The 20,231-nt window shown below is 50.9% G+C and overlaps 2 protein-coding genes across 3 annotated transcripts; one reads left to right on the top strand and one right to left on the bottom strand.

Moving 5' to 3' along the window:
• The first annotated feature begins 1,204 nt into the window (after positions 1 to 1,204).
• On the top strand, positions 1,205 to 4,761 carry CE1H17orf97 (chromosome E1 C17orf97 homolog). 2 transcript variants are annotated; one of them, XM_042916570.1, is made up of 2 exons: positions 1,205 to 1,523; positions 4,207 to 4,761. In XM_042916570.1, exons 1-2 carry the CDS (start codon positions 1,289 to 1,291, stop codon positions 4,668 to 4,670), a joined length of 699 nt encoding a protein of 232 aa, XP_042772504.1. In that variant the 5' UTR covers positions 1,205 to 1,288; the 3' UTR covers positions 4,671 to 4,761. The 2 variants fall into 2 exon arrangements, with proteins under 2 accessions (XP_042772504.1, XP_042772505.1); XM_042916571.1 differs by having other exon boundaries at positions 4,210 to 4,761.
• A 6,250-nt stretch (positions 4,762 to 11,011) lies between these two features.
• On the bottom strand, positions 11,012 to 19,308 carry RFLNB (refilin B). The gene is made up of 3 exons (XM_042915646.1): positions 19,029 to 19,308; positions 16,153 to 16,262; positions 11,012 to 14,307 (listed from the first exon to the last, which is right to left on the bottom strand). The coding sequence occupies exons 1-3, from the start codon at positions 19,242 to 19,244 to the stop codon at positions 13,977 to 13,979; spliced, it is 657 nt and encodes a 218-aa protein (XP_042771580.1). The 5' UTR covers positions 19,245 to 19,308; the 3' UTR covers positions 11,012 to 13,976.
• Positions 19,309 to 20,231: the final 923 nt, after the last annotated feature.

Raw genomic sequence — 20,231 nt, forward strand, 5'->3', positions numbered from 1 at the left:
GGCTGGATGTGGAAAAGGGGGACTGGAGCAGCTGGGGCCTCTCTCTCTTCCTTCACATAGTTTTACCGTCTCTCCATGTGGTCTAGTTTGGGTTTCTTCCCAGCATGGTAGCCTCAAGGTATCAGACTTCCTTCCAGGGGGCTGAGGTCTCCAAGGCTAACATGGATGCTGCTGATTACTTTGCACTACCTGGCCAAGAAGCCACAGCCGCACTTTCCTCCCATTCCATGGGTTACAAGTGAGTCAACCAACCCACCCACATTGAAGGGGCATGGACTTAGACTCTGTCTCTTGATGTGGAAGTGGTAGGAGGCTAGAAGAGCACAGGAGGATGAGAGATACTCTCGCACTCATTTTTGGAAAATAATCTGTGGTGGATAAGTTCGGCAAGAAAAGCAGATCACACCAGGCCTCGTAAGCCACACTAAAGTTCAGTCTTTTTTTGACAGAGAGAGAGAGAGCGAGCGAGGGAGGAGCAGACATAGGCAGGGGACAGAGGATCCCTGTGCTGACAGCAGGGAGCCAAGAGAGCCTGATGCGGGGCTGGAACTCAGGAACTATGAGATCACGACCTGAGTCGAAGGCAGTCGCTCAACCGACCGAGCCACCCGGGGCACCCCTAAAGTTCAGTCTTGCTAGGTATTGTGATGGGGGGGCCCACTGGAGGGTTTTAAGCAAGAGAGTGAAATTTAGCCAATTGTTTTGAAGAGTTCATTATAGCAGGTTGCGGATAAAGAATTTGTGAGGAGGGTTTGGATGCAGAGAGACCATTTAGGTGCGAGGTCCAGAAGTTCAAGTGCCAAGCATGACCGTGAGTCCAGCCTAGGTAAGGGCACAGGGAGAATGTCGGGGAAGGTTTCTGCCCCTCCAGCTGCTCTGTTCCAGGAGAACCATGGGGAAACAGGTTTGTTTGAGACGCGTTGGGCTTGCAAGGCCCGGGGGGACGTACCGAGACTGGAAGCTGGGAGATAAAAATTTAGTAGACAACCAACAGCATTTTAAAAGGCACAGAAGTGAACGTGTGCGTCAGCCCAAGCTTTAGAATCTCTCTCCTCCTCCCGGACTCACCGCGGACGGGGCCAAGGTCTCACACAGACTGAAAGGCGCATGCGCACGCCTACTCCCACGGGCGGCCCCTGGGCGGCAGCTTCCTGCTTGCGCACGCGCGATGTGCGGCGGTCGCCATGGAGACGCGTGGCCCTGGGCTGGCGCTTAGCTCCTGCGGCCGCGGGCTCGGCTGCCGCGGGTCTTGGGCTGCCCCAGGCGCAGGTGGCGGCCGGGAGGGCGGATGGACTGCCGCGGTGGGGCCGGGGCATCCGGGTACGGCGAAGAGGGCGAGGACGACGACGAGGAGGAGGAGGAGGAGGAGGAGGAGGAGGAGGAGGAGGAGGAGCGAGAGGGTGACACTGCGAGCTCGCAGAGGGCCAAACTGCCCCCCATAGCAGGCAACGCCTTAGAACTGAGCAAACAGAAGGTGAAGAAGAAAAGGAAGAAGAAGACGAAAGGGTCGGGCAAGGGGGACGGTAAGAGGCGCAGCTAGCGCGGCAGCCTCAGCTCCCGTGCCAGAGTTTCTTTCTTTTCTTTTTTTAAAATGTTTTAATTTACATGTATTTATTTTTGAAAGAATGAGACAGAGCATGAGCGGAGGAGGGGCAGAGAGAGGAGACACAGAATCTGAAGCAGGTTCCAGGCTCTGAGCTGACAGCACAGAGCCTGATGTGGGGCTCGAATCCACCAACCTCCAACCTCGGAGATCATGACCTGAACCGAAGTCAGACACTTCACCGACTGAGCCACCCAGGCGCCCCTCCCATGCCAGGGTTTCTTCTCCAAGGTCACCTCTCCCCACTCCTCCCAGAGATCCCTCATCTACTTGCAGGACCACTTCAGACCAGAAACAGAAACTCGCCAGTCCCAAACAGAGGTCCTCCCACTTAACGCGACACAGTGATGCCCCAGCCCCACCCATAAAAACCATAGGTGTCCACAGAGACCCCAAATCCTGCATGGAGAATTCTCTACAGCCTTGGAGACCCTCTACCCCACAGAGATCCCCCACATAGCAGCATTATTCCCACAGAGCGTCCCAGCTCCACAGCAACTCAGCTTTGCACGGACACCCTCTCAATTTCCTAATCCCTCAGCTGGAACTCAAAATCTTAAATATCCCCGCCTTGCCCACAGAAATTTCAAGCCCTCCTGCAGAGATCCCCTCATCTTCACACACACACACACACACACACACACACACACACTTTCCCCAATCCTAAAATACTAAGACACTAGTGACCAACATGCTCAGAAACGCAGGCTTTTGCCTTCTGTCTCGTGCTCGGGACACCTGCCCTAGATGTTAGACATCCTGTAAATGCATATAAAGTATCTTTACTGCACAGACTGTCTTCCGTCCCCCCCCCCCACCTTTGCCAGGGCCAGCCATCAGCCACACACACACCATCACACTAGTCACTGCTCACTGCTACATACTCTTATACTCCCCAACACCCTCAACAACAACCCCCTTATATCAGTATAACCACCAAATAAAACTCAAGTACAGATACCCCATCAGGCACAGCCTTTCCCAGTCTACACATACACATGGGTCCTCTGCTACACACACACATTCATAAACCCCACCCCACCCCAGACACTTCCTGCACGCATGTGACCCTACGCCCTCAGGTTCTCCAGCTTTATGGACACCTCACATACATACACACAGCAACACATGCCACAATCCCACGGGCTACCTGTATCTCACAAATTTCCTCTCCCAGAACCGCCCATCCCCCCCGATTTGTCAACAGAGGCACTGAGCACCCACTTTATGGAGAGTGCAACCGTGACATGGAATGCACCTGCCTTTGTCACTTGTGTGGTCCCCCTCTGGGGACCGTCCTTGATCCTGGCACAGCAGCCCTGACCTGCAGCATGGTTAGTCCCTGGTTCAAGTTCCTGGGCCCTGGCCCGTTGGCCTGCAGAGCTGGTACCCCCTGGCAAGCTGGGGGCAGAAGGAGTGGCAGCCTTCCCCATGTCGTCCTTGTATTTGGGGGAGGGAGCCACCGGAAGATTATAATGGCTCCTGCGGGTGGAATCTTCACAGAAAGGTAAGAAAGAAGTTCTGGAGTTTAGGTCCAAAAGCCCCATGTGTATCTCCAAAACCAAACTGGGAAACTTCTTGTCTTTTTGGCTTAGCTTCTGACTCGAGACGTTGTAATGGCACGTAACTCATACCGTCAGCAGGGGACACCGAGTTGTTTTTGAGGAGTAGGAAGATACAGAAATGCCCAGACGGGATTTTTTTTTTCTTATTTTCTCTTGTTTTGGGAGGGATTTCTGTCTCCCCAAAAGTAGAAGGATGAGCTGATGAAAGAGCCGTAACTTATAGTATTTTATATGAGTATTCTACAATTCAGAAATGCTATTAATGTAAGAAATATCAGTACAAGCCACGAAGCAGAAGTCTTTCCCGGCTTGGCATAATATTGCTTTCCACAATCAGATGTAGGGAGCGTCTCTGTTGTTCTCCATTTCTCCCATCATGAAGAAGTCTGCACTAGGGGGAGAGACTCCTGGAAGCGGAAGGTACCTCGGTGTGCATGTGGAGCACGGTGGAAAGAACAGGGCACTGGGAGTCAGGCCTGTGTTCAAATCCTGGTCCTGCCACTCACTATGTGACGTTGCTTGAGTTAGACTTTTTTTTCTTAAGTATTTATTTATTTATTTATTTATTTAGAGAAAGAGCACGAGTAGGGGAGGGGCAGAGAGAGAGGGAGAGAGAGAATCCCGAGCAGGCTCCGTGCCGTCAGCACAGAGCCCAATACAGGGCTCGAACTCACAAACCATGAGATCATGACCAGAGCCAAATCAAGGGTCGGACGCTTAATGGACTGAGCCACCCGGGTGCCCCCGTTAAGACTTCTGGAGTCTCAGTTTCCTCAGCTGGAAAATAGGGCTGATAGACTTTATCCAGAGGACCTGGCCTACAGTATGTGCTCAATAAATGGTTCCTCCTCCCCGCAAAATGACCTGACAGAAAGCATAGAGCCAGTGCGTGTGTACAGGTTGGTGGGCTTGGCTAGCTGAGCTCTAGGTCCCCAGGGGCCTCCACCCCCTCACATCTTTGGTGACTCCGGCATCGCAACCGAGCAGGCGGAGGGCAGGCAGCAGGCTGACAATCGCTAACACCTTTCATCTGCTCAGCAGATAAACATCAGGGTCGAGGCCTGAAGAATCAGCAGCTGTCCTCATCCTTCCACAACATCTTAAGGCCCCGCAAAGATCCCGGCCCGAGGCCAGAGCGCAAGCAGGACAAAGCTGAAAGCAAGCCCACGCCCCCTTACTCCTCCACTCGAAGTCTCCGCTCGGTCGCTGAAATAGAAGAGCACCTCGCCAAGCAGGTCAACGAAAGCCTGCGTTGGGATGGAATTCTCGCCGACCCGGAGGCAGAGAAAGAAAGGATTCGCGTATATAAACTGAACCGGAGGAAGCGGTACCGGCTCTTGGCCCTGAAGGGCCTCCACCCTGACCCGTGCGCCGAGGAGGACCCGGAGAGCCGACCCTACCTCCCGGAGACAGACCGTGGCCCCAACGGCAGGAAAGCCCACCACCCCGATCCCTTCTTCCGAGGCACTGTCACACATTCTGACCTGGCTCTGCCAGAGTGACCATCCACCCCCGACACCGACCGGCTTGCGCGTTGTCCTCCCCACAGGTTTACCCGTTAGAAAAGAATAATAAAAAGAAATCGGACCTCCATCGGAAGGAAGCGGATGTCTGCTGTGTCGGGCGGGTGGGCCTCTCTCCTTCCACCCGGGCGTCCGAATCGCAGTCCCTTAACCTCCGCAGTGTAATGGACAGAGCTGCTTCAGGATTTTTTGTTTCTTTCTCAGACAAGTTGGCATCTCTTTCTTACTTAATTTCTCGTCGCAGATGTCTGTCATCTTCCCCTCAGAAAGAGAAAGTGTGTAGATGATCTCAGTTCTAAATCTTAAGCTAATTTAACGGGTAAAACACAGCATGCTTCTCTGGGCCCGAGAAAAGTGCCTCAAATATCCTGGAGCCTTTTTTTTTTTTTTTTTTTTTTTTAAATTACACACACTCCCTGCCCTGATGTGGTTGTCAAAATAACTGAGTTCCAGAACTCCAACCCTGGGAGATAATTATGAGAAGTCTCAGAAGGAATATTGCTTCTCTTCTAAATATGGTCCTCCCAGAGAGCAAATTGCTGGTTGCCAGAGGGGAAGGGGTGGGGGCACGGGGGAAATGGGTCAAGGGGCCCAACTGCTCAGTGATGGGTGGTAAGCACACTTGTGGTGGTGATCACTTTGTAGTGTGGGCAAATACTGAATTATAATGTACACCTGGAACGCCGTAATGTTATATACCAAGTTTACCTCGCTTAAAAAATATATATATATTGTCCTCTAATCCCTTAAAATGGGATTTTAAGCAAAGTTCTGGAGGATTAAAAAGACCTTACTATGCTACTCGTCCTAAATTAATATCCTTCCCTCGCACGAGTATTTATTGAGTGAGGGCCATGTGTTGGGTTAGTTTGGGTTTTCCAGAAGCAGACCCCGAGACAAAGACCCAAATGCAACTAGATTATTTGGGGGGTAAAGGAAAGGTCAGTAGAGAAGGCACAGGAGGGAAAGACCATCAGTCCAGGGACACTGTTAAACCAGTTTCCATACTGGGTAACGGGAGCTTATCCAGCCAGAGAGTGAGGGAGCTGGGCTGTTATACTGCCCACAGGCATTGGCTGAGGTGTGGTGCTGGGGGGGGGGGGGTGTTAATTTCCTGTCATTTCCAGCCTGCCAAATGTGTGGGCCTTGAGGCCTACTTCCGTTGGGGGCACGGGGATCACCCTCAGGCACAAAGATGCAGCCCTCGCGAGGGGTCCAAGGGATAGGGTAGTTTCTATGCAGCATAGTGTAGGGCCCAAGAGGGTCAGAGCAGAGGTCTGAGATCAGATCCCTGTCTTCTGAGGAATTAAAGACCTGCAGTGTACTCAGGAAAAGTTGAAAGCCAATACAAAACATCACAATGCCTTTTTGAAAGTTAAGCACAACTGGTCATCTTGGTCCCTGTTAGCCCCAGCTGACCGAGCAGCCTTCTTCCTGCCTTAAACGGCTGCTTACAGAGTTTTCACGTTTGGAAGAGGCCTGTCCTCCCCTGGAGAGCCCCCCTGGCAGGGGCCCTCGAGCAGACAGCAATGGCCCTCTCTGCGTGGCCATCCAGGTTGAAGGGCAACCATGGAATCACGTGAAGGGAACGTGGGCTTTGGCGCGGCCCCAAGGGGAGGAGGACAGGGGACGTGTGTTAATGCTCAGCCACAGGACCTTGCCCGACACCCCAGTGCTCAAGGTGAAGACAGCAGAGGGTGGAAAGCTGGGCTGCACCTCCCGTGGTCTTCGGGTCAGCCACAGTGTGCCTGAGGGAGTGCGGCGCACGGAAGAGTCTGTGGCCTCAGGATGTCTTGGTCGCTTTGCATTAGAGCTTTCTTTCCGTGGGTGGTGAGAGTGGGGATGGCCTGTGGTCACCTTTCTGCTATGAGACAGTCTGGCATAGTGGTGGAAATGATGAGTTCTGACGTCAGAGCTGAATTTCTCTCTTTCCCACTATATGTGCGGGCTGTGTCACCTCGGGCACACGGAATGGCCTCTCCAAGCACGAGTCACCGTATCTGGAAAGAGGGACGCAGATACCTACCTCAGTGCCGTGAGAATCACATGCAATAATTACGTAGGGCATTTGGCATAGCGCCTCGCCCCCTGGGAAGCACGCAATCCATAGAGTTCTGGCGATGATGTTTTGGGCCGGGGTAACTCCGCAGCTGTTGGAGAGACCGGCCTGGTGCTGGTGTAGAGCTCACCTCATCAAAGGGCGAGCTTCGCAAAGAAATGGGGATTCAGTGGCTGGCCAATTCAAAGAAGCCACAAAACAAATTCCTGGGGTGCAGCCAAGAGGGAATGTGGGAGGAGTGAAGCCAGGGTCTCAGAGTCTGGTGTTTGGGGGGCCTTGGGGCCGAACAAAAAAGTGCCTACTTGGAACTTGGGACCTTTTTATTACGAAGTGGTTTTCCATCTTGTGAATATACGCCACAGACATTTCAGTCACTGTGAAATGGACACATTGCAGTTACCTCATATGGCTCTTGTGAATAAAACTGTCATGAGTGTGCTCCTTTTTGGACACGTTTTCATTTCTCTTGGATAACTATCTCCTGGTATTTCGTTGTGGTTTTATTTGGCATTTCCCTGACATCTAATGATGTTGAACACCTTTTCGTGTGCTCATTTCGCATCCATGTATCTGCCTTTGTGAAGTGTCTGTTCAAGTCCCTTGCCCATTTAAAAAATATGTATGTATGTACTTTTAATGTTTATTTTTGAGAGAGAGAGAGAGAGAGAGAGAGAGAGAGCGTGTGAGCAGAGGAAGGGCAGAGAGAGAAAGAGAGAGAATCCCAAGCAGGCTCTACACTGCCAGTGCAGAGCCCGACGTGGGGCTTGAACCCACAAACCGTGAGATCATGACCTGAGCTGAAATCAAGAGTTGGATGCTCAGCCGACTGAACCATCCAAGTGCCCCCATCGCCCATTTTTAACAGGGTTGTTCATCTTTCAATGTTGACTTGTAGGAGCTCTTTGTATATTCTGGATATAAGTCCTTTGTCAGATGTAAATCTTTTTTTGTCTGGATTACCTTTTATTTTCTTAAAGGAGTCTTTGAAGAACAGAAGTTTATATATAGAGAGTTTGATGTATCTTTTCTTCAGATTTTCTATTTCATTGTGTCAATTTGGTAAGATAAGTTTGTCAAAGGAATTTCCCCTTTTTAACTAAGTTGTCAAATTCATTGGCATAAAGTTGTTCCTAATATTACCTTAGTATACTTTCGGTGCCTGTGAGATCTGTATGCAAGTCATGGCATTGGTAATTTGTGCTATTTCTCGATCGATCTACGAGTGGGAACTGCCCCACACAGTGACTGATAATTGGGGTTACTGCAGGGTCCCCTTTTTGTTCTTTTAGCCTGCTGACACCTGTGTGATCAATCCTCTGTATGAAATCCCCTCTGTTGGAAATATCTAGTATGATTTGGGCCTTGCTGACTGGACTCTGATTGTCATACATGGTTTATACCAGCATTTCTTAAAGTGCATTTCAAAAAACATTAGTGCTAGGTTTTTTAGTCCTTCATTGGTCCATGAAATGCTCCTGGGTCCTCTGGTCCAAGGAGTTTAGAATATTCTGCAAACTAGATTTTCCCTATTGAAGATTCTCCATCCACATTATCATATTAAAGGCTAGGGTAGTTTATTGCACAGCAAATATTTACTCCTCCCACATTCATGGGGGAAGTATGGTTCCCTGACCCACTGATGTTAGGTTTGACCGTGCAACTTGCTTTGGCCAATAGAACATGCATGGAAGTGACTGGGTGGCAGTTCCTAGTGCAAACTTTAAGAGGTTTTGTATGTTTCTACTTGCTCCTCTGGGATCTTTTGACCTCTTGCATGAGAAGAATGTGCCCCAGATAATCTCTCTAGCCTGCTTCAGAGACAAGTGGAATGAACCTGAACTCAACACCTGACCTTGGGCAGAACTGCCCTATCAGGCCTATAAACTTTTACACAAGAAATTAATGCTGCTGTGTGCCACTGCGCTTTTGTGGCTGGTAAGCAGCAAAAGCTGACTAATGCAGGTGTTCTAAACACTCGCGGTTTTGTTTTGATATTTATTTATTTTTGAGACAGAGAGAGACAGAGTGCTAGTGGCGGAGGGGCGGAGAGAGAGGGAGACACAGAATCCGAAACAGGCTCCAGGCTCTGAGCTCTCAGCACAGAGCCTGATGAAGGGCTCAAACCCATGAACTGTGAAACCATGACCTGAGCCGAAGTCAGGTGCTTAACCAACTGAGCCACCCAGGTGCCCCACTAATGTGGGTGTTCTAAAGAGCCCTGCAATGAACATATTTTCCCAAACTTATTTTTTTTTTAATGTTTAATTCATTTATTTTGAGAGAGAGCAGTAGAGGGGCAGAGAGAGACAGAGAGAAAGAATCCTAAGCAGGCTCCATGCTGTCGGCATTGACAAGAGCCCAGTGTGGGACTCGATCTCGTGAACTGTGAGATGATGACCTGAGCTGAAGCCAAGAGTTGGACGCTTAACTGAGTGAGCCACCCAGCACGCCTTCCCAAACTTATTTGATCACAGAACCTCCTTTTGGTCCATAGAAAGAATTCTGGGAAGTAGTGTTATGCACAAAACACTTTGTAGTGATTATACTCTAAAACAAAATTATTAGAATTTAATTTTGAGGGTCACCTGGGTGGCTCAGTCAGTTAAGTGTCTAACTTCGGCTCAGGTCATGATCTCACGGTTCACGTGTATGAGCCCCGCGTCGGGCTCTGTGATGACAGCTCAGAGCCTGGAGCCTGCTTCAGATTCTGTGTCTTCCTCTCTCTCTGTCCCTCCCCTGCTTGCACTCTGTCTCTCTCTCTCTCTCTCTTTCTCTCAAAAATAAATAAAACATTAAAAATTTTTTGAAAAGAGGCGTTTTTTTTTGCAATATGATTTGTTACCTAATCAATAAGGTCATTCATTTTTCGCATTTCTGGGAAGTATACCAAAAAGGCTTCCTAAGATTTACCATATTATTAGGGGTGCCTGGGTGACTCAGTCGGTTAAGCATCTGACTCTTGGTTTTGGCTCAGGTCATGATCTCACAGTTTCGTGAGTTTGAGCCCCACATTGGACTCTGTGCTCTCTCTCTCTCTCTCTGCCCCTCCCCTGCTCACGCTGTCTCTGTCTGTCTCAAAAATAACAAACTTAAAGTAAAAAAAAAAAAAAGATTTATCATATTGTTAATTACACCTACTACTTTTTCCCTTGAGATACCAGCTTAATCTGATATTCTCAGAAAGATACTTTTCGAGGGAAAAGTGAAATATTAATTTCAACATGTATTTGCTTCTCTCTACACACACACACACACACACACACACACACACACACACGTACACAATTATAGCTTTAATCTTACTTTAAATATTTTTCCAACAAAACCTTGAAACTGCTATTAGCTCATTCATTTTATGGGAAATTTACACTATATAACCTAAGTGGCAATATCAATTCTTGTTGTCATCCCTACCAGCCAAATTAGACTTCATTTCTGTTAAAAAAGAGACTGGCTTTAAATATATATACATATGATAATATAGAAATGATAACATGCATTCCTGGGACATACTTGAGTTGTAACTCGAGGACTAACAGATAAGGCACAGAGCCTTGCCGTGAATTTGACACTTGAATGAAATAATACGCCTTCACATTTCTTATCAATTTTCTTCTTATCAACACTTTGCCTTCAGGGAAGGCAACAGTCTGAGATTGAAGAGACTGTGGGTATTAAATGAATAGTGTTATCACTTCAACTGCCTCACTTTATGAGACGTCGGAAGGAAGAACTTCCCAACACAGGCCAATCTTGCTTCTGGTACCATACTTTGTTCTTGACGAAATTATGTGTAGTACAATGACAGACATGAATCCCTCCAGTGGGGTTTTGGTGCCCCGATACCAAGGTTTCTGTCCCTTTGTCTAGTGCCTATGGGTTTTTCCAGCCCAGAGCAACATCCCACCATAAAATTAAGATGTGTTACACTAACACATGTATTTCTTCTGCAAAATGGGAGAGAGGCCATTTGAAAGGGGAGGTGGGGAGGAAGGACCGGCCCAGTCACAGCTGCAGGGCAGATGGGTTTCAGGAAAGAGTACACATTGAATCTGGGAACAAATTCTTTAAAACTGCGTGTGCCGAGGGGTCCCTGTGAAATCTTCTTGTACGCCTAGGGGAATGCATTCTCCCGACAGAAATGTGATATGATTAGAGCACAATCACGTCTTAAAATTTCTCAAGTTGAGGAGCTGTTCTTCTCACGTTTCTTCACCAAAACATTACAATTTTACTTTAAAAAAAGAGAGGCATCTCTAAGTTTTGTTTCTTTAAAGATAATTTATTGTTAAATGAAGAAGTCACAAAGCAAAATGGAACGGGACAGATGTCAAGATAAATTGAAAAAGTAGTTTTTGTCAAATGCTCTTCTGGATCTCCTAAGGTTAGAAACAGGAAAAGAGTTGAATGAAAAGGTAATCGTTCTTTTTAACAGGTCTGAATTTGAAAAGAAAACTTTTGTCCGAAAATACACATCCGCTTTATTACGTGAAAGCTATAAGTTAAGAGACTGAGAAAAAAGACATTTTTTTTTTTTTTAAGTAGGCTCCATGCCCAATGTGGGGCTCAAATTCACGACCCTGAGATCAAGAGTCGCGTGCTCTTCCTACTGAGCCAGCCAGGTGCCCCAAAGACTTTTTACTTAAGAAGTAAACTGTATCTCTCAGATATGCTTAGGAATGTTTGGTGTTAATGAGCAAGTTTTAGAAATCATTGCTTCCACCTTGTAAACTAACACAGATCCACCAAAGATCAACGTCATTTATTCACCAAAGTGTCCCGTCACATCTTCATATGCTTCCTTTCTTGCAACTTGCAGAAAGCAGGTATGAAGAAAAAGAAAAGGTGAGACAGAACTACAGTTGGTTCCCTAGTGAATAACTTAAAACCTGCTTTTCCATTTGTATTACACATTCACAATCGATCCCTTCTACTTACTTTACTGATACATTTCAGATTCTCTCCACACCTGCAATGATTTTCCCGAACTTAACCCAACCCCCAAAACAAACAAATCTCGTATGGACATCTCAAAACGCGGCTGTGTTCAAAGGCTATGTTCTCCCACATGTCTCTCCTGCCATGCTGTCCACAGTACTGTTCTGAGTTCATTCAAGTGTCCCCACGGGGCCAGAGCAAAGCCTTGGGAATTCTCTTAACATAACTTAAAAATTACATTTACCACTTGTCTTCAATGATAAGATTATGAGATCAGAGAGGAAAATTCGTGTTTGTCAAGAAATGCCAGGTAATTTTCCAAAAGCAGACAGCACTTGTTACTCTGCATGACGGAGCGGGGTGTGGAATCCCAGGGGGCCCCTTTACGGGTTCCGGCTCAACTTCGCTACAGCACACTCAGGACCATGGACCCGACCACGGGTTCCACCGAGAGATGCGTCCCAACAGGGGCACGACAGACCAAACATTGTTAAAGCTGAAGAGGACACCGGACAGATTGGTTCGAGAGGCTTCCGATAACCTTAAAGGAGAGTGATTATCAGCACACCTGCTCTCCTCAGAACAAAGGTCCCTGCTGTGGCTCCAGGGTACTTACAGAGTTGTCAATTTCGCTCTCAGGACACACAGAAACCATCAACAGAAACCCAAAGATACAGCGGGAATCCGGATTTACGATACCCTATAAGCCTCGAGCACATGAGAGAATGTGGTTGTATTCAAAGGAAATATCCGTGGAATGTTCTTTCCAATAGTGGAAGATCAAAAGCTATCTGCCACCTTCTTCACTCAAAAACCTCAGGGAGAGGCAGGAAGAAGTACACGCTGGGGCAGGGAGGAGGCAGGGTGGGCAGGGAGCCGAAGCCAGAGACAGCCTGGCCCACCGCACCCTCCGGCCCATCGGCCATTTCTGCTTCTGAGGCCAGTTCAGCCGAATTCACGAAGTGTCTTCCGTCCGCACCTAATGCCCTGATTGTCACTTACACTAAAATAAGCACTTTCGAGAAATATGTACCATCGCGACAGTGCCCGGGTTTTGGAGTTTGACTTGTGACATTAACCCCTATCCTGAAGTCACCCTTCCTTCACCCGGAGGGGGGATGGAGTGATTTTCTTGCTTTTGGGCTTAGACCTAAGGCACTGGTGGAATTCTCTGCAGTGTGGATGCCGTCAGTCAAAGTCTGAAAAGCAGTTGACCCAGGATCCCTGGAGAGAGGACAACCATCCTGATGAAACAGATTACCAGAAACATCTACCTCTGTCCCCTCCCAGACAGCGGCAAGTCCTAGGTGTGGCCGTCCATTCCCACCGTGAGCAAAACTCCCTCGTGGAATCCCCAAAAGTAGTTTCCCTAAGCATTCTTTAAAAATGCTGTTTCTCTCAAAAGGGCCCTCTGCTATGTTTTGCCTTATGAAAAAATAGGAAAGTATTTGGAAACCCCAAAATATATATCAGGAGAGTTACACAAGCCTGTGGACACATTACCAGATGCCAAGGGTTCAAGGCACTTTGCCAGAGCCCAAGCTTGGAACTAATGGGTGGAAGGAATAAGAACAAAGCCGTTGCTCTCAAATTGGCCAGTTTGACCTGACTCTCCTGAAGAGGTGAGAACAGGGTGAAACTTTTTCTCTTTCTTTCTTTCTTTCTTTCTTTCTTTCTTTCTTTCTTTCTTTCTTTCAAGGCAACTTATATTGTGGTTTGGGGTTTTTTGATATCATGAAAAAGATTTCGAGAATTCCGAGAGTTTTGGTGAACAGGAAATACAAATGGAAACGGAAAAAAAAATATGGCACGAAGCTCGGCTCTCCACAGATTGAACCCATATGGATGTCACAGCTCACTGAATTAGCACCGCTTTCAGGGAAGACACCTCAGGCTGAAATGTCTCCAAACTCACTTTTTCCGTCCCAGAGACTTTCTCCACGGTCTTCCTCAGGCCAGCTGACCAATAGAAGAAGAGCTCGCTCCTCCCTCCCTATTTCAAACTGGGGCCGTTTTCCTTTTGCTTCAGTTGGCTTCCTGTTTTCTCATCAGATTGAGACTTTGGGGAAACCGGGCAGCAGCAAACTAACAATATACTCCTTTTGAAAACAATTTGACCATTTGTAAAAACCAAATTCTCTCAATGGTTCTAATACGAGGCCGTGACATTTTTTTCCTTCCCCGGGCTGGGCTTAGAGGTATCTCTAGGTCAGACTCCTCTGGGGCACGAGCCACGAGCCACACTCGAGGGCAACGGAGGAGCTGGTCCAACCCCACCCAGGCTTGAGTCAGCACTCGTCCGAGAGGCAATCACTGCCCGGGAGCTCTGTGGCTTCGAGCTCCACGCTGGACAGGAATCTCCTCAGTGTCTTGCGGCAGTTGTAATCCAGAGTGGTGGTGTAGACGGTCTTGGGGTACTTGGGGTAGACGATGGTGGTGCTGAGGAAGCGGGTGGGCTTGTGGCGGGGTTCGAAGCGCACCTCGGCCTTATAGTTGCGCCACGTGCAGTTGGGGATGCAGGTGACTGTCTGGCTGCAGGAGGTCACTGCCAGGCCCAGGGGCAGGTGGACGTCGTCAATGAAGTGCCTCTCTGAGTCGTACTTGACCGAGGAAGTGTACCTGGGAGGGAGATATAAGGCAGCACGAAGCCGTTCCCCTTGAGCTTGGGGCTCAGGGGTCCCTACCGTGACCTTGATCCTCTCGTGTGGTGCAAACCTTGAGATGTGGCTACTCTGGTCAGAAGCAGCAAGGAGCTGAAGCACTTACTGTGTGGTACAGTTCTAAGCACTTCACTTCCAGGATCTAATTTAACTGAACCAACTACCCTGGGAGAGAAAACGGAGGTGCAGAGGTCAAGGTCACAGTGGGAGTGAGTAGTGAGTGGGGCCGGGGTTTACATGCAGGGGTGCAAGATCCCAAAGTTTACCCTGCACGCACTATTTCCCTTTGCGGGCCGCAGCCCCTGGAGTCCAAGAGTTTTGGTGAATTTAAGCTAGGAGAGCTTGGTCACCTTACTTCCCCAAGCCTTGGTTCCTCTTTCTGCAAAAGGTGCCCAATAAGAACGGAGCAGAGTATTAACACGCAGCAAGTGCTGTTGGTGGTGTAACGAGGTGGATTCTACCTTTACTAGGGGTGAACGGTTTGTATTCTCTGTCCCCTGAAGTCACCATCAGCGTGCTTGCTTGCTTTATTCCTTCCTTCCTTTCTTTTTTTTTAATGTAAGCTTTATGCCCAACGTGGGGCTTGACCTCACAACCCTGAGATCAAGAGTCACACGCTCTACGCTCTACCCACTGAGCCAGCCAGGCACGCCCACCATCAGTTCTTTAATGAGAGGAGGACAGAACCCAGGAATCCTGAATGCTGGTTCTGAAAGTTCAGTGATACCAAGTACTAGTACTTGGTCCAAACTTGGCCTTCGGTTTGGAGACCCCCTCAAACCAGAGACTCCGATATCTGACCTTATCAATCAAAGCCAATTACAGTCTTGATTTCTATAAAATAAATTAACATCCATAGTCTACTTTTTTTTTTTTATTTAAGTCCTTCTTTGCTAACTTGGAACCTACCTTTTTTTCTTTTCTTTTCTTTTTTTTTCTTAAACGTAAGCAAAGCATTAGTTCATTTTACTGAGTAATTATGGCAGCTTCATAGATCTTGAAATAAGAATGAGCATCACACAGCATTACCCACACCAGTGCCCCCTACCCACCGGTCAGGGGGTAAGAATTAGCATTCTTTTCAATGGAGAGGATGAAAACACGTATTCTCCTTAGGCAAGTAGGTTCGAGGCTGGTGGAAGCTAATGTCATGAAGTCATGTCCTCATTTTGTTCAAAATACAAGCTCCCCAGGAATAAAGGACTGAACCGCTCACCTCCAAACTGGTGAGCCGCCTTTGTTCCCCATAAAAGGGCCCTTTGTATTAAGGGAACTGAGACTCCAGCAAAAAACCCACCAGCTACCAAAAGTAAAATTCCTTTCTCTGAAAAGACAGATCTTTAACAGAGGCTCTCAGTGAATCTCTGCCCCCAGGTAATCCTGGATGAGATAAATTCCCAAAGGAAGAATGGTACTTTCAGGTTGCAAGTGAAATTGTAATTGGAGACAAGGTTATTGCACCTTGAGGCAGGGGTGGGGAATGGGGGTGGGGGGGAGCAGCTTCTGAAAGAAGAATTATTTTATTACAAAATTGTAAATATCTGATGGTCATGATACACAAAATGCAAAAAGCAAGGGGCGGACTTTATGTATAACACGATCTCGTTCTTATTTTAAGAGCTGTGTCTATGTATTTAATTGGTGAGAATACACAAAGAAATCCGAAATGGTACCCAATAAACTATGAAAAGTCTTTGGCACGCTTTTGTGGTTAACTCATTTTTTTAAAATAACAAGCATTACTTTCTGGACCAAAACATGAAAAGTGACAAAATCCAATCAGACCAGGGCCTGCTATATTTACCTTACTTCTGTCGGTGGTAAGGGGTCAAACTCCACTCCTTCGCCAAAGGACAGGGGGCAGAGCCTTGGCGAGCAGGCGAAGGCCAGGGGGCTGGGGAGAGATGCTGGATTCTGTGAGGATGGAGAAGGCAGTTAGACCACAGGCCGGTCTGACGCGTCCCCCACAGAGGTCCTGGCTCTGAGCTTCCTGCTGATGGACCTGACTGTGATCTGTGTCCTCCTCCTGGCAACGATGCCGGAGAAGGGCTGCCCCACAGCATGGGAAGAGCTCTGCATGGGGAGCCAGGAGATCTGGGTCACATCCCATGCCCTGTCACTTTATCTGCACACCAAGGGGATGCCCCTTTCCATCACTGAGGTTTTGTGAAAGGCTGAGGAGCTCAGTGTCACAACCTTGGTCAGACCCTGGGGCTGCTGCGTCATCGCACGGCAAGGCGATGAGAAAACCTCGATGAACGGGGGCCTCACTAACCAGAACCCTCAATTACGTGTCCCCCAACGCTGTCATTGTCTCAGCAATACTTCAGAAAAGGCCAAAACAAAACTAAACTAAACTCTACCAGGAATTTTTTCACACTGGAAGATTCCAACTTCCCCGCCGCCTTCTCTGCCTCTGGGACTGCTACATTTACACCCAACAAAGATGCAGAGATCCATAAACTCACTGGGAAGATGAACACCCCAAAGGTCTCGACCCCATCTTCCACCATTCAGAAACCAGAGCATGGCATTCCTGGAGGTTAACGGGCTTCTAGCCTGCACCAAGCCCCGAACTTTGATTCATCAAGTAGCCTGAGTAAGGGGGACAGTCCCGTCCTAGACACAGGGGCTAGTTTTCACCCGATTTGACTGGAATTGGGCTTCTGTGTTAAGTGTTCACGGGAAGCAGCCTTTTGGAGTCCCGGGTTTACAAGCGATCTATCATTTTCTCTGCCTAATTTGAGAGTAGGAGCCACACTCCGGCCAGGATGTGGAGGTGGCGGCCCGGCCCCCACATCTTCCAGGATAGAGAAGGAAGCAGACATTTTTAGAAGGTAGGCTCTAAGACTGTTATCATGTTACCCAGGCAGAGTGTCAAGTGAGGGTGTAGGGTAGAAACACCAAAGTCAAAGGGGACCATGGCAGGTGAGGGAGGGGCAAAGGGTCCAGCTCCTGAACTCGGGTGGAGAGCTTAAGAAGCCTTGGCTGGGGGAGGGGCTGTGGTTGGGAACTAAGGTCCGTGGGCGGGGGGAGGAGGGGCAGGGGAAGGTGTGGGCACTGGCTGCTGCAGAGCTGCGGAAACAGCCCCCAAGTGGTGGCAGGGAGGCCTACTCTGTCCCCAGCTCTCCTCAACCCAGGGAGCGCCTTCAGGCAGTGCTGAGGGCCGCAGGACGCAGGATGACGGGGAGTGGAGGTGTTCAACTCTTAACACTCACACTGCAGCCAGGAATCCACACAAGTACTCAGTTCTCTTGCCCCTGCCTTGCCTTCTCAGCTGCCTCACCCTGCCCACTCAACAGACACTCCCTGAGCACACCCCTTGGCCCAGGTCCAGGCTGGGGACGGTGCACGCAGCAGAAGTTCCAACAGACGCTTGAACAAGGTGCCGCCAGGGAACGGGGACCACGCCACTGATTTGGCCTGGCTCAGGGAAGCATCAAGGAAGGCTTCCCAGAGGAGGTGACAAGTTGAGCTTGAAGGGCCAGCAGAGCTCTGATAGGTCAAAAAGGCAGCTGGGTGTTGGGGGAGGTTGGAGGGGATGGGCTCGGAGGGAAAAAACATGCCAGGTAGAGGGAGCAGCATCGGAGGCACCAATGCATGTATCTGCCTAAGGTCAGGGGTGTGCCAGACAGCAAGGGTTCTGAAGGCCAAGTTGAAGCAAGTGCTGCCTTCCAACGGAAATGAGAGAGTACACGGAGGTCTCTGAGACAGGGTCAGTGGGGCAAGAATTCCACGCCCATGAAAGTGCATAGGTCTTTAAGGAACAGCAGGAGCCACTGACAACTCCACCCCCCCCCCCCACCCGGGAGAGGCTGTAAATATCCATCCCCAAGGGGAAGGGAGGGGGGCTGAGAGCCCCACTTTGGGCCTTGGCTCTAGGCAGGATGTGGCTTCCCATGAGCTCTAGGGAAAGGCAATAAACACCACCTGAGTGATTCCTGAGGCAAAAAAGTCTAGGTGTTTTTTCTTTAAATACAAATTTTGAAATAAAAGAAAAGAACTCCTTTTTGAAAGTTTCCTCCCACCCATCTAGAGTCAGACAGGGGTTAGGTGACAGGACAAGGTGGGGGAGGGGACACCAGGAGGCCAGAAGCTCATGGGGTAACTTTTCTCAAAGGCTGTCTTCCACGCCACTGACATGGTCCCCAAAGGCTGCCCGCCCCCTTGCTCCCTGAATCAGGGAGCTGAAGCACACCCTTCTCCCCCAAGACCAGCCAGGAGGAGCCAGGCCCTCGGGAGGCGCCCCCCCCTCTCCCCCCGTAGGGGCAAAGCCGGGTGGGGGCGGGGGGCGGAGGTGCCAGGCCCGCAGTACGGAGGAGGCTGGGGTTCCTTCTCCGTGTCCCGGGCCCCTCTCCGGCCGGACCCGGGCGGGAATGTGGCCGAGTTGTAGACTCGCAGTCCCGGGGGCCGCCACCCCGAAGAGAGGAGGCGGCGGCGCGCCTCTCCCGGGGCTCCCGCGCCTCCCAGGCGATGACAATTTTCCAGCCACCGGCTCCAGCTGGCCAGGCTCTCGCCGCGCTCCCGCCCCGGGCTCCCGGCGATGGCCACGCCGTCCCGACGGGCGGGTGGCGGCGCCGACAGCGCGCCCCGAGCGGGCCGGCGGGGCTGGCCGATGGCCCCTCGGGAACCGGCTGCGGGTGGGATGGGGAGGGAAGGGGCCGGAGCGGAGCCACTCACCGGGGCTGCTGGGGTCGCCACCGCGTCGGGCTCCAGCGTCCCGGGTGCCGGCGCGCGCTCCCCGCCGCTGCCACCGCCCCCGGCCGCCGCGAGCCCCCAGTGGCTGGGGCTGGGGCTGGGGGGCAGCCCCGAGTCCGGACTGTCCAGGACGCCGTCGCCCTTCTTCTTCGTGTCCACGAGCTCGGGCACATCCTGCAGGCTCAGCCGGCCCACCATGGCTGTGAGCGCGCCGGGGCCGGGGGCCGGGGGCCGGGGGCCGGGGGCCGCGGGCGAGCGAGGGGCGCGAGGAGCTCACACGCGGGCCGGGGCCGCTGCCCGCCCGGCCGCCCTCCCTGCCGGCTGCCCGTGCGCCGTCCGGGTCTAGCCGGCAGCCGCGATCCGGGCCCCGCCCTCCGCCCCGCCCCGCCCGGCGCGCGGGGCCCGACCCGCACTGGCCCAGCTGCGAGCCTCGGCGCCAGGGGCCGCTGCGCTCCCGCCTTGCGTCGCCCGCGCGGCGCTCCGCACCGCAGCCCGGCCCGCCCGCAGCTGCCGATCCGGGCGTGCCGGCAGCGCCGGACGGGCCTCGCAGCGGGAGGAAAAGCGCCCCGGCCCCGACCGGCCCCGCGCCCCGCTACAGGTGCTGGAGCCTGCTCGCCCCAGGCTCCCGATGGCGCCTTGTTCCCTGGCCTTGGCCCCGCAGAGCCCGGCGGGCGCTAGTCCTGGCGGTCGGGGGAGCCAGAGTTGAGTCCCGGCCTGTAGAGAGGCCTGGGGAGCCGGCCGAACCCAGCGAGCAAACAACTGGAAATTATTAATAGTTAATGCTCTTCGTATGGCTCCAGCCGCCTCTTGGCTCAGCAGGGCGGGCTCTCAGTGTGTCTCTGGCTCTCATTTCTGCCCCGGAGGGAAAGAGGACCTACTCCGAGTATCCTCAGGAGATTCGGGGGTGGGGAGACACCACCCCCTGGCCTGGCTGCTCTGCTGAACAGGCTGTGACCACACCAGACAGGGAAATTCTGCAGTGGGCGCGAACCGGAACCTTGAAGGACTTGGACAAGCTCAGCAGGCTGCCCACGGGCTGTCCGGGGGGCCGGGGGCTCTCCGGTGGGGGCCACAGCTTCTCATTCAGGGAAGTTCCTTTCTAAAAACCAGATTGGGGGATTGCTCCCTCCTTTGGCTTGACAGAGAGGCCCTGAGTGGGAACTCGTTTCAATAGCTGTCAGCTGT

Source organism: Panthera leo, chromosome E1 (genome assembly GCF_018350215.1).
Source record: "Panthera leo isolate Ple1 chromosome E1, P.leo_Ple1_pat1.1, whole genome shotgun sequence".
In the NCBI taxonomy this organism is placed as follows: domain Eukaryota; kingdom Metazoa; phylum Chordata; class Mammalia; order Carnivora; family Felidae; genus Panthera; species Panthera leo.